A 14,577-nucleotide genomic window follows, 5' to 3' on the forward strand; every position below is an offset into this window, starting at 1 on the left:
CTTTAGAAATGTGTCCCTTTGGAAAAAGACTTGACCCCATATATAATAAAATCATACTTAAGAATTTAGCAAATTGACATCATTACAGAAAAAGCAACTTTTAGAAAATAATAATAAAAATTATAAATATACACTAGTATTCTCAAAGCCAAAGTCAGAAACATTCAACAAGCAGACAATCCTCCCTAGAAACCCATTATGGTGATCTATGTTCTTTTCTCACAATTGTTCCAATACAAAGACGACAATCACAAACAGAATAGAAACTATCAATTTAGCTTTTACTTAATTCAAGCCATTGGCTCTATGAGGCAGGATATCTTTTACATTTTTTGAATGTTTCAAAGTTGTAAAGCCTTTCCCCTGCCCAAACTCTACCCAGTAATTTTAGTACAATGCGTACATTGTCCCAGAAGAGAAAACAGTAAACTGAAATATTTAAGGGAGCCTGTGGCCAGAAGGCGTAGAATTTGGTTTCTGACTATTGACCGACAATTATACCAATGCTTGTCACCTGTTGCTCAACGTAGTAATTTGTTTATCTCAGAGTCCAACAAACTATGCCACATCCGGCCCTGCATATGTTTTTGGAAATAAAGTCTTATTGTAACACGATTGTTAATGCATTGTTTATAGCTGCTTCCGCAAGACAAAGCTGAGTAGTCAGGAGACCACATGCCCAGGAAAAGTTTGCCCACCGCTATTACCTCATGGCTGGTGTCCTGGTAAACAGTGTTTGTAGAGCCATATTAGTATTCTAGGGGAAGAGGAATCAGAATACTGTGTCAGTCATCACCTAAAGAGTGCCCAAATTCCATAAATACTGTGTATGCTGTCCTTGAGAGTGAAAATTTTCATTGATTGATTTTTTTCACTAAAATTTTTTTATTGATTTCCTCAATTCAGAATTTATTAAATGGGTTTCTATTAGGTGACAGATACCTACCTATATATCAAGTAGGCTTCCTTTTTAGGTAGTAATGGGAAGAACATTTTCCCATGTGTTTCTGTCACAATGCAAATGTTTTAAATTTATTTTACTACTCTCTTATCTATGATAATTTTTAATTGAATTGATTGGGGTGGCACTAGTTCACAAAATCATACAAGTTTCAGCTGTACAGCTCAACAAAACATCATCTGCACACTGCATCATGCACCCAGAGCCCCGAGCAGTCTCTCTCGTCCCCACTTATCTCTCCCTTTGCCCACCTCCACCTGCTCCCCCAACACCCTTTCCCTCTGGCTGTCACCACACTGTTTTCTGGGTCTGTGTGTTTTCTATATGTATTTGTTTGCTTAAGCCCTTCACCTTGTTTCATCCAACCTCCAACCTCCCTCCACTCTGACAGCTTATAGTCTGTCCCATGTGTCCATGCCTCTGTTTCTATTTTGTTCACCAGTTTATTTTGCTCATTACATTCTACATAGAAGTGAAATCATATGCTCTTTGTCTCTCTCCAACTGGCTTATTTCACTTAACATAATAAAGCTTGCTTGCTACCCCATACATATTCACATAACATCAGAACTCCCTAGCTCCCTTTGTCTTATTAAACTAGAGCTTTGAAAATATTTTAAAAATCTTAAAAGATTACTTTTTCTTACATTAGTATCATTTATTTTGAAATGTCAATTGACAGCTTCTTTCCAATAACACATGTGTGAAAAGAAAAATATTGAGCTGAATAATCCTCCAAATGGTGGTATTTTTTTCCATTGTTAATTTTTAAGGTCCTAATTTTTTTCTGTTCTGAGCAAGAATCTAAACATTTTAATTTTTTCAGCACAGTACTATTGCAGGTTTATAGCTGTTGTGCCTTAGACAACCTACATTTAGGGAAGGAAATTTTCTAATTCAATTTACAATGATGTCAAGAAACAACACATATCTGCAGGCAAAGATAAGGAAAACATTCAGGGGTAGCAATGATAGCTCTACTTAAATAAATAAACTTTTGGTACCAGTGATTAGGTACACAGGATTATTATATGTTTAATTGGCTAACGTGACAATTTGGAATTACTTCTAGTCACATTTAATTGGATTTGGAATCTCTAGAGAAAAGAAATAGAGAGGCCTAGCAGAGAAACAGTCATAAAAGTAAACTGTTTTTCCAAAGGGTGCTAAGCAATGAATTAATATCCATTGTACAATAGTTTTAATATCCCTTCAGCTTAATAAGACTAATGCAGTGGTTGTATATACTAGATATTAAAATCAATTCAATTAAACACAAAATTTGGGGGGCAGAAGAGTGCTCGTTGAATTGGAAATTTTTAATTTTTAATTTTAAGGAAGCTAATTTAATCAGAGGTGAATGATCTTTGACTCAGGTAAAGCCTAAGATGTGCTTAAATATCAGTATATAATAGTTAGCTATAATACTCTGCTAGGTTTAAAGGCATTTTAGAGTCCATAAAATAAGTGTTCCTCTGCAAATGCTTTCAAGCTTAGTAAGAGGCAACCAAAACATTCTCTTATTGTTTTAAATACTATTCTTATATCGCACAAGTGAAAAATATATCTATTGTAGAAGATAAATGGCTAGTTGCTTCTCTTATAGTTTTAGTTTAGCGATTAAAAAAGATCTATCTAGCCTGACCAGGTGGTGGTGCAGTGGATAGAGCGTCGAACTGGGATGCAGAGGACCCGAGTTCAAGACCCCGAGGTCGCCAGCTTGAGCTCATCTGGTCTGAGCAAAAGCCCACCAGCTTGAACCCAAGGTTGCTGGCCCCAGCAAGGGGTTACTCGGTCTGCTGAAGGCCCGCGATCAAGGCACATATGAGAAAGCAATTAATGAACAACTAAGGTGTTGCAACGCGCAATGAAAAACTAATGATTGATGCTTCTCATCTCTCTCCGTTCCTGTCTGTCTGTCCCTGTCTATCCCTCTCTCTGATTCACTCTCTGTCTCTGTAAAAAATAAATAAAAAAAATCTATCTACATTCAATATTGTGCTTTATGCTTTAATATTAGTCTGATTAAATTTATACATAACAAAGTCTTCTCCCTCAGTATTTATAAGTACTGCCTGCTATGATTTTCCTTTAGTCCTGTATACATTTTTTAATCCTGTCCTTGTTCTTTAGGAGTGCCATGATTGCTGACTACATGTTCTGGCTCTTTGGAGGAAGTGAACAGTGTATCAGCAAGCTCATCAAACTGTATTGGCAGGTAAAAATTGATGTCTCATCTAGGGAGGAGGAGCCCATCTCATTTTTAGAACCTAAATCAAGGACTGGTGGTTGAAAGACTGCTGAAAAAGGCAGCTGTGGGCATGTCAGTCAGAAGGACACCACTCAATTGTAATTTAGTTATAGTGATGTAGGTTTTCTAAGGCTAATTTTAAGGGCAAGATTTTAGGTTGTTAACCCTTGGCCCATACTTCAGTTTTACAACCCAAAATAAATTTTAGAGACCCCCAGTAATTCTTATCCCAGGTGTGCTGCTATAATGACATGATCCTTTAAAATATGAGCTTTGTATTTTCATAGATTCTCTTTTATCTATGATCTGTAAAAGTAAATGATAGAAGTAATACCAATTACAAAATAAAAGAAAATGAAGAGATTGGTTGCATTTGCTGGGTAATATTTAGAATTTGGTATACTTAATCATACAAACTGTAGATCTTCTTTCTTATTACTCAAACAGCAGCAAAAATTCAAAATGTCAGTTAGGTGTTAAGAACAGAGTTATAATTTCTTAGAATTATAGGAAAATGTACAAGGTTAATCTCCTTCACATCATACAAATCTATTTTTGTTCTATTCTACCCCCACAAGTTGTCAATGACTTTCTGCTGAAATATATCCAAAATGATATATTTCAAATGAAACAACACTTAATTTGCTATTAAATGGCTTTCCTCATTTAAAGTGAATTATTTCTACTCCCTTAAAACTTCCATCAACTGATTTTCTATGGGGCCACACTGACTAAATGGAAACTCATTTCCAAATGAATTTTTTTTTCAAACAATTGAAAATCAACTATAAAAGCTACCTCCCTCCTCCATATCATCTGCTCTCTACATTATGTGGGGCTGTTGTTTTTTCTTTGTGGTTCAAGATGGTTTATGTTAATGGAGTATAAACCTTTGGAACAAAGTAGAATAAGATCTGCTAAAACACTAATATGAAAGTGAGAAATAATCATCAACAGATTTCTAATGCTTCCTGATTTTCCCCACATTTTCACTACTGTGTCTTGGCCCCTAATTTACTGTGTTTCTATCACATGTTATCTTCATTAGACAGTAGAGTATTAGGTTTACCCTATAAAGTTCTAAGTAATTTGTGTCATTTCCTTGGAGCTCAATTTATCTATTATAAAAAGTAAAAATTTAAATTAGTCTTACTTATTGACACCTGTAACTGTTTTATCTTTTTAAGTTGATATTTAGGTAGGTAAAATTTTCATCTCAAAAAATTATTAATTTGCAGCTCTGGTCAGTTGTCTCAGTGGTAGAGTGTCAGCCCTGCATGTGTATGTCCTGGGTTCGATTCCCAGTTAGGGCACACAGGAGAAGCACCCAACTGCTTCTCTACCCCTCCCCCTCCCACTTCTCTCTCTCTCTTACTCTCCTGCAGCCATGGCTTGATTGGAGTGAGTTGGCCCTGGGCACTGAGGATGGCTCCATGGCCTTCGCCTTAGGCACTAAGAAGAGTTCAGTTGCTGAGCAACAGAGCAGTGCCCCAGATGGGCAGAACATCACACCCTTGTGGGTTTGTTGGATGGATCCCACTTGGGGCACATGTGGGAGTTTGTCTCTCTATATCTCCTCCTCTCACTGAATTTATATTACATATATTATATATATATATACACATATACATATATATGATACATATACACATATACATATATATGATACATATACACATATAATATATACACATATAATATATATACATATAATATATATTATTAATTTGGTGATATTTTAGACTTTTCCAAAGGAAATCTGAAACATTTAAGATAGTAGTAGTTGCTTATAGGCATATAAGTAAATAGTTGTAAAGAATTGCTAGATTTTAAAAATAAGCAAATAATATGAGCTATAGATATAGTAAAGGAAGAGGACTATTTATTAAAGGATTTCAGAGGCTTCTAAAGAAAGGTAGGAAAGGAGTTGAATCTTGAGGATGAGATAATAGCAGGTATGGCATCTATTAGGTCCTAAATGAATGTTTGTTATAGTTTATTCATTCATTAAACAAACATATTCAGTACCTACTGTGTTTTCTACATTGAACTGGGTAAAAACAAACAAACAAACAAACAAAAACAATGTTCAATGTTAGTTCAATCTTAGGCCAGGAGTTTGAAATTGGTTAATAGTTTTTTGTTTACATTTCAAAGAGCACTAATATCATTTTACCACAAACTATGAAAATAATTTCCATTTACCAATACCTGCATGTTTGCTATATAAAAAAGGAATAAAACCAATACTATTATTTTACTATTCTGCATTAAGAATGATAAGAGAAACATATTCCTCTTTGTATTTTTTTCACCTATAATTTGAAGCAACTTGGTATATTGAAAAGGAGCCTTTGTCTGGAGGTCATGCCTGTTCAGCCAAGTTCTAACATCAGTTGTCTACCCTGAGGCAGGTTCATCTCCAGACAAGCTTCAACTATAAAATAAGAGATGACTAGCATAAAATGTTTGAAAAGGTCTATTCTTAGAGCCCATTTTAGCACCAAAATCTCACATTTTAGGCACATTTTATGTATGATATTTAAACGATGTCATAAATTTCAAGAAAAAAAATAACAATTAGAAATTGCATCCTGCAGATGAATTCTATAAACTAAACTCGTTATTAGCCCCAGCATCACCACACCATTATCTCACCTGTTATATTCTTCCTTCTGCTAGCTAGCCTCTCCTTGATCTTAATTCAGATATATACATATTCCCCCAAACCCTGTTCTGTTTACATCAAAATGGGGTTTGGAACATTGCCAGTGAGTGCCCAGTCCATGTCAGCTTTAAAACAAGGATATCCCACTACCCGACCACCATGGCAACTACACTGTTGAATTTAAAAAGACTACACACATCACAGACTAGAAATTGTATTTACATGTGCATTCATAGACACTCATTAAGGCTGAATGTAGGCAGGGGCTGTTTTCACCACCTTTGTAAGCGAGAAGTTACAATGCAGCTTCATTTCAATGGCATAAAATATCTACCATTCCGGTCAGTTATTCTTGTTAGAGGTTTTAAACAGGAAATGGAAAATTTCACAATGTAAAATTTTTAAAGCCAGTCTATACCCACTCTCACAGACCACTGACTTACAAACTTTATATGCAAAAGAACAGACCCTTGGTTTGGTGAGCTCATGAAACCTTTCAATTGTATTAACAATACTTTTCATATCATCAACCCAGCAAGAAAAAAAAAGTCATAAAGCTCTGCACTGTATGACAGCTCACACTGGGATATTTCACTTTGAGTAAAGTGTTTGCACATGGTAATCTGTAATAGCATCAACTCGTCAGAGCTAGAAAGGGTTGGAAATAACTTGTCATAAGACCACACTTGCCTGCATGCCTCTGCAACCTGATACCCATCTTCTGTTACAGCCACCCTCCTCTTCTCACCTCGAGATCCATCACAATTCTGAACTAATTTGCAAAATAAAATGCCCTAGTCAAGCTAAAACTTAGCTATTTTAAGGCAATAACCCTTATGTATTTATATGTTCTTCCTAAAGTAACAATATCATTCCAAGAAGAACTTTATAGTAAACTCTAATCCACTTCCCAAGTCCCTTGCACCTTAGATCAAGGGCTATATTTAATAGCATCAGGAAACAAACAAGATTTTCCCTCCCACTCCTATTTCCCTTTCCTGTCTTTCCAGCTTCACTTTCAGCCATGCTCTCAGCCACATGGGTTATCATTTGTGTGGCTTTAGCTCCTGCGATGTGAGTAACAGTGCCAACTCTGGTCTGTACCACTCAGCAAAGCGGAGTGAAAAAAGGTGATAACAGCTCATTTTGCTGCAGAACTCCCATGAAACGAGTGCAGAGGAACCCACTAAATGGGCAAGCTGCCTGATAAGCTCATTCAGCACCTTAATTATTCTGTTTAAGTTTTTCTTTTTCTTTTGGGGGGTTGTTTGTTTGTTTGTTTGTTTGTTTTTTGAGTCACAAACCCCTCCAAGAATCTGATTTAATTTGCACGCATCCACCTGGAAACAATACTCATAAACACATACACAGAGAAAAATGTGCTTACTCTTTATCTCCTTGCATTGAAAATTGATCTCCTACACATAGAATACCAAAGCAGCATTTACAAATTATTCTGGCTTTCTTACTCTCATGAGAAGGCTGTGCTAATTTTCTGGAACAAGAAATTCAAATATTGTATTTGACATCTCATCAATGTCATCATTTTATTTTAATGGCAATAGAGCTAAAATCCTAATTCATAAAGCCTTGAATAGCAAATTATTAGAGCTCCTATAGCTCACAATATCTTATATGGGTAGGCACACATCAAAAAACATCAAAATTCATGCTACATTATTTCCTTTGTCCTCAACTCAATGAGATTATTTTTGTTAAGTCTATAACATGAAGACTGTCTATGTCAGCAATGTATTTTGATGTTAAAGTCATCTAAACAAAAAGTGACTTGTAAGAGATAAGCAATTAGCCAAGTGTCTATAGATTTTGTACCTAGAGACTCTCAAGATTGTGCCAGTCTCACACCTAGTATTGGAAAGTTCGTATTGTTATTTGACTCTGGCCACCTCATTTGAAGTAGCAGCTTGACCAAAAGAAGCTCATAGATTTTTAGCAGCATCTCTAATAGTTAATTCACTATTTCAATCAAAAGAGTTGTTTCATTTATTGAAGATATCAGCCATTAAAAAAAACAAACAAAAAAACCCTCACTATTAATTTTTCCTAAAACAGGCTTTATTTTTTTCTCCTAAAAATTTTTAAAGAATTAACCAAACCAAATTACTTCAAAGTTTCTTCTATGGATTGCAAGCAAACTTTTTTAATAGAAAAGAACCTAATAGTTTATATTCTTGTATCTTGACAAAAATCTGCTGAAGAGGCACTGATTTGAGCTGTTGGCTTAGAGAAAGTTGAAGACTTTCACAGCAGTTGAAAAATTTCTTTTGGGATGGTTGGAAGGGTTGTTGACACCAACACAGGCCCATGTAGAAAGGCTGACGTGTGGAGCATCTTTCCTTAGTGAAGTAGCAAAGGCTGAGGCAGTGCCAACTTCACAGGTTGTCCATCTGTGCAGAAAACACCAAGACTTCTCGTCCAATTCAACTTGTATTTGGCATAGAAATGTTCACCATCTTCAAGATATCGATGGCATAAATGGTTTCCAAAAAGAGCTCACCAAAAAGAAATAGTTCTTTGGTATAATTATTCCCAAAGGACAAAATCAAGAGCTGTCTGCACTGAGAAGCAAGATTATTCCAAGCCATGTCCTTGAAGAAGATGGGGCTGGGGCTGGGCTGCTAAAACTTTTCCTTGACTTTCAGGGATTGACGACCATAACTTAAGATGCTTGAGCTACTCATTCTCTTTGCAACATTCCTTCTTCTCTTTGGTATTGGACCTAGCAGGAAACATTTACTGTTTTCAGCACTCAAAGCAAAAAATAGCACCTGGAATGTTAGTGTCATAGATGGCCTCCTTAAACTGTACTATAGTCATTTAAGATTGAAATTCTTCCAATCCAGTACATCCAGATGCCTCTTCAATTAGTGGATACCTTTTTTCTTTACTCTCAAATTGTATTTGTTATTAATACTCATTCAGCAAATATCTGTTTGGCACTTGTTAGTGACAATGTGAAAGGCATGTGCTATGTGTTAGAAATATCAGTGAACAAAATAGACATCACCCTGTCTTCAAGGAACATATATTCTAACACAAAATATTTACCAAGAAAAACAGCTTAAATTAGACACTACTTCTTCATCTGTTTTTCTTCCATATTACCACCAAAATGACATGCAAAAAGTGGCTCAATACATATTTGTTAAATAAGTCAATCAACCAAATTAAATATTAGTTTATAAAAGCTCAAACCAATGATGTTGAAACATTTTGGCATAGTTGTTTCATATGTAATTTTAAAATTCAGTGCTTATATGGATTCAACAGTATTTCTGTGTTTGTTAAGTTCACAATGGTGGACATCTTTTGTGTTTTAGTTGAGTGTGGGATTTATCAGAATAGTTGGAGAAGGTTGTATATTTCCAAGAGTCATTTGTCTCATTGGTTCCTGTGCTCACCGCTGTCTCCATCTTAAGGTCTTAAGGTCTTAGCTATAGCTTCTTTCAAATTCGGCAATCAAGGCAGCAGCTAGCTATTGGGCTTCTCTGTACTAACCAGGGAATGATATAGCATGGGTTAATACTCAGCGTAAGTCAGTCCCATATACTAATAATTAAAACTAACATTTTAACTTCAGTTCTTCTTCTTAATATTGCAAATTATTCCAATATTAGTCATTTTCATGTTAAAAATTTACAATAGCTCAACCTCAGAATAAGAATAAAATCATTAACATGAAATTACAGTCGAAGTATGGTCAAGGAAAGAGAAAAAAGTTTTTTATTAACTTTAACAAAATACCTACATATTATGGAGAAGAAAAATGTGCTTTCTTTAAAGATTTGCTTCCACATAAAAATTTTTTCCACCAAAAGGAACAAAAGAGAAATACCATATGGGCCATTTCTCTTAATACCTATATTAAAGTCTATTTATTTCTTTGGCCTTGTCAAGCACCTGGGTTTATAATATATTTGGACAAGGAGTGTTTGAAAGCAACCAGGCATTATACAGGGTAGGCAAAAGTGGGCTTACAGTTGTGAGTACACAAAACACAGTTTATTCTTATATTATTATTTATTTATTATTGTATTATTTTCATATAAACAATGGCAAACTTACTTTTGCCCTACCTTGTAGTTTTCAGATTAAATGTGATTTGAGACACACCAAACTCACCTAAAAAACTTACCTTCTCACCATTTGGCACTGAGCTTCTGGTCGTCCCCAGATCATACGCAAAACAATTTTATCTGTAAGTTTTTAACTTATTAATGAGTGAATCCTGAACAAAATTGTGGGAATTAGTTTGAGACTTCTTACTCTCTTTGGAAATATGAAAACAGAATCCTGAATGAACAAGATAAAAGAATAAGTAAAGTAATGACAAAAGGTGACAGAAACCATGCATGTTCTACTGAAGAACAGTGACAGAATGTTTTGGAATATAAGGAATGAACATGAGCAGAAAAATCTTATGGAGGTTATGAATATATATGCTTAGCACTGTGAAGGAAAGGAAGCAAAAGAAATATGAGCAGTAGAAAAAGGTCAGGTCTAAGAGTCACAAGATATGACTTCTAATTTCTATGCCAGATTCCTGAATAAGTGATTTCACTTCTGTATTAGTCAGCTACTGCTAATATAATGCTGTGTAACAAATCACTCTAAAACTCAATGACTTATAATAATAAGCAGGTTAGTTGGACTTGACTTGTCTAGGCTGTGGGCTTGGCAAGGCTTAGCTTCAATCTGTCAAGAAGTCCAAGTGTAATTTACATGCCTCTCATGCTGCTTTGACTAATGACTACCTACTCTCTGTTCTTCTTAGGGCAAGCGCAGGAGTCTTCTTATGGCAAAACTATATAAGCACATTTCAAGCCTCTGTTCATACTGTGCTTACTAACAACTCCTTGGCCAAAGCGAGCCATGCGGCCAAGCCCTAGGGAAAGGGATAAGATTCTTCTGCTCACTGCAAAGCCATGACAAAGGTGTGGCTATTACAAGGAGGAGAAATTGAGTATTGAAATTCAATCTACCACAACTGCTCTACACTTCAGTTTCTGCTTCGGTACGCTGAGGAAGGTAGGCTCAGTCAGGTTCTCAAACTCTGGCCTACTCACTCAGGAAAACATTTAAAATATTAGATTCCCCAAATCAGATCAAGTCTTGAGAACAGTATTTGTCTACTTCTCCCAGCTAGGTGATTCTGATGCACAGTCTTGAGCTAGATGGTTTCTAAGGTCATCTACAATTTCTTTTAAAATTAATGATCAACTTAGCATACCACAGAGTTTATCCAACATTTCACTAGGAGCAAAGGGAAAATGTCAAATGGACTGCACAGGTGATGCTCCCTACCTGATGATGCAAGTGAGATAGTGCACACACCCTAGACTATCCCCTTAGTCTTCCCTGGCATCCTGTGCTTCCTATTGTTAAAGGTTAACAGCTGTTCTCCCCTTCTCCCCACGATGTAAGTCAGGCCGTCCTGCTCACCTTCCACCCCCAAAGAAAACTCCCTGGCTGCTCAGGAGCCTCTCTGCGTTCAGCGTTAGATATAGACAACAACGGGCAGTGCAAGATATTTTAGTCACTTCTACAAACATATTGGTTCATTAAATTAAGTATGATCAAAATTCTCATTTTATAAATTCTTATATTTTTTAGTTAGAAGATAGACTAAAGAGGAAGTGTCCAAACTGAGATGAGGGGTAAAAGAAAGCTGCCTTTCCTGGATCTTGAAAAAAGATAAATGTAGAAATGAATTTCTCATCTAATTATTCATTCCTGTTTATATATTCTTTAATGATATGTTTCCATGGTTACCAGCGTTGTTAAATGCTGCCTGTGTTTCATTTTGCTTTGATGCTATTTGAGGTAGCATGCCAGTAGGAAAGGTTCACTTTTAAATGAAAGATGTAATTGAGGCATGTATTTGATCCAAGGTTGAGTGTTCCTGTGAAGGAGATAGTGACCGTGACATTATTTTCTGTTTGTAGAGATTTGTGTCATTCTTTTATTGATGTTCTGCAAGTGTCCCAGACATTAGGAAGACAGAAAGAAAAGAAGGAAAGGAGGGAAAGAGGGGGAAGGAGGGATAGAGGAAGGCACCTGAACCCTATTCATGTAAAATTCACACATACATTTCAGTATTATTACATACATTGGTTGACGCTGATTTTCCCAGACGATCAAGTGGGTGAGGTTGCTTTTTACCTGACCCATCCCTCCCATCTCCCTACAATGCCCCTCCTTGTCACCCCTCAGTGTACATGCCAAGAACCAAAGCCTTCTTTCAAAAATAAGCCCAACGTTGAATTACTGCACCTCCATGTGAATTTTAATCAGAGCACCATCATTTCAGAGCTTGTCTGCCTTTGATGCCCTGACTGTCACAGGAATAAAAGGCTTTGTCTCTTGCTAAAACGATGTCAGGTATCCAGATAAGGTACGAATTTGAGGACAGTGCCTCAGAATGTGCCCTGCAGGAGGCGGCATACTTCACTTATACATTAGCCCTATGTTTGCAAGTTGATAATTCAAGCTCCTTAGAAAATGCTGACATCATATCAAACAAGGAAATTAATCTTCAGCCACTCCTGAAAAATATTTACTTGTGTTTTAAATGGTGTGGGGTTGGTTTTTCAGACATATCAGCAGGTGATGGAGAAACCCCACACCATTTAAACAGTCTACTTTTCTTCCCAGGTCCCTCCTAAAAAGCTTTTTAGGTTTCAGACATCTGATAAGAGAGAAAAAAAAAAAGTAACCTTTAAATGTCTTTTCATTTTCTCTCATTTGACAATGATATGGGTTTCAGAGATTTAAGGCAATTTGGGTCTTTTTTTTTTTACTTAAATAAATTTAGGTATAGCTATTTGATACCCAGGAGTCCTGAGGCTTTCCTGCTAGGTTGCCATGAGGTTACTTTGTTTACATAGAAACTTTGCTTGTCATTTTAAACTTGTGAATATGTTGGTTCCTTTTGGGGGTTTTTTTGCATATGAAAATAAAAAATTGTTATGATTAAAATCAAATTTAGAAGGTTCTATGGTTATTCTTTTGTATTTCCCATAGATTTTTATGAGTTACTGATTTACAGTCTTGCAGAGACATTGAGGTCACATTTTTTAGCAGCTGGAGATATGGAATAATGACTCCATGAAATCATGAAGTTTTTAAGCTGTGTTCACCCAGGTATAAGATAGTCTGTATTCAAAGCTTTTAATATTTTAATTTATATTCAGCTATCTTTTTGATGCTATTGCACACCAATTAAAAATAAATTTTCTTTTTTTCTTGAACTCACACAATTGTGATTTCTTCACTAATTATTGAAGATTGCCTGCTCTACCTGTACTGTCGTTCTGGTTTTCTTTTTCATAACCTTCTCTCTTCCAAATAATGATACTTGGGCATTTTAAAAATTAACCTTTAACATGTGGCATGATTTGTTTTTTCTCAGGATGTTAAAGTAACTATTGAGCTAACCTATTTTTATTGAAGAAAGCATAGGTATTATTTTATCCAGTGCAGTCTAGACCAGGAGTCAATGGCCTACGAGGGACAATAGCTTCCACGTAACCTGGGTAGGACTATTTTAAGCCCAAACCTAAAGGGGTGGAAAACATAATAATAAGCATAGCAAATCTTCATTTTATCCTTTCTTTATCAGATGAGGCTTGGACTCCTTTAACATTCGTACATAAGACACAGGTCAGAGATAAAACTGAAGACTGGACACAGAAAACTTGGAAGTATAGTGGCAAGTTTCTTGAAGATAGCACTTCAATTCATTTCACTTTTCACCAATGCATTTATCCCCATTCTGAGACACCTTGATAATGGGAAGTCACATATAGGGGACACCTGCCTCATAATATCATGTTCCTGCAATCTGTTGCCTTCTAAAGTATAAAATCCTCTGGGAGGAGCCACAGGCTGGAAGAGATTGGTTACAGGCAAATGAGAGAAATGAGATAGAAAAAGAAAAGTTGTCTGGTTGCCAAGCAAAGCTGAAACTGGAGGAAGAATTTATGGAGAAGTAGGAATACACCTAAAACAAACTTTGAGTACTAACCACTAGCGCTTTAAAGACATTTTCTATATGGCATGGTAGTCCTTTCTACTGAATTCCAGACAGACTGCCATCCCTGCTTGGTCTGTGCAAACACCACCAGAGCTATAGAGCTATTAGCTTCCAAAATGAACAGTTCCTCCATTGGAGGGCTCCTTTAGAAATTTTTTCTCCTGCTAAGCATTCCATGTCTACCTTGTGAAACTTTAGAGAGGAGCCTTTCTTATATTCAGAATCTTGGAGCTCCAGTGGCGCAATCGGTTAGCGCGCGGTACTTATACAGAATCTTATTTAGTGCCAGAGAGGGCTGTAGACCTCATTTATGCATCTGCACAACATAAATAGCTCAAAGCACGAGGCTCTGACTGAGATAGAACTGACTTAAACTATTGCATATTGTATAATATAGACTCAGGTTTTCCTCATCTGTAAAATGCAATAACAATGCTTGTTTTCTACTGTGGTCTTAACAGATAAACAGAATAACTTATCTACAACACTTATTCAATGCACAGCGACCACTCATATAATTAATTAATGAATTTTACAAATCAAACGAAGAACTAGATGAAATTTACGTAGGCAGAGTACAGGGCAGGTTGCTTCTGACGGCACAAAGTTATTCCCTATCACCTACATCTTGTCTTCAAATT

General features: G+C 36.1%; 1 protein-coding gene across 1 annotated transcript in view; it reads left to right on the plus strand.

Annotated features, from left to right (window-relative positions):
- The window catches only part of SPATA16 (spermatogenesis associated 16), a 323,333-nt gene that overhangs the window by 230,716 nt on the left and 78,040 nt on the right, over positions 1 to 14,577 (plus strand). Inside the window, exon 4 of the mRNA XM_066241718.1 lies at positions 3,095 to 3,179. Within this exon, the coding sequence (XP_066097815.1) occupies positions 3,095 to 3,179 (85 nt within the window). The remainder of the gene's footprint in view (positions 1 to 3,094; positions 3,180 to 14,577) is intronic.

The sequence above is a fragment of the Saccopteryx bilineata genome, chromosome 8 (assembly GCF_036850765.1).
Source record: "Saccopteryx bilineata isolate mSacBil1 chromosome 8, mSacBil1_pri_phased_curated, whole genome shotgun sequence".
NCBI classification, from domain to species: domain Eukaryota; kingdom Metazoa; phylum Chordata; class Mammalia; order Chiroptera; family Emballonuridae; genus Saccopteryx; species Saccopteryx bilineata.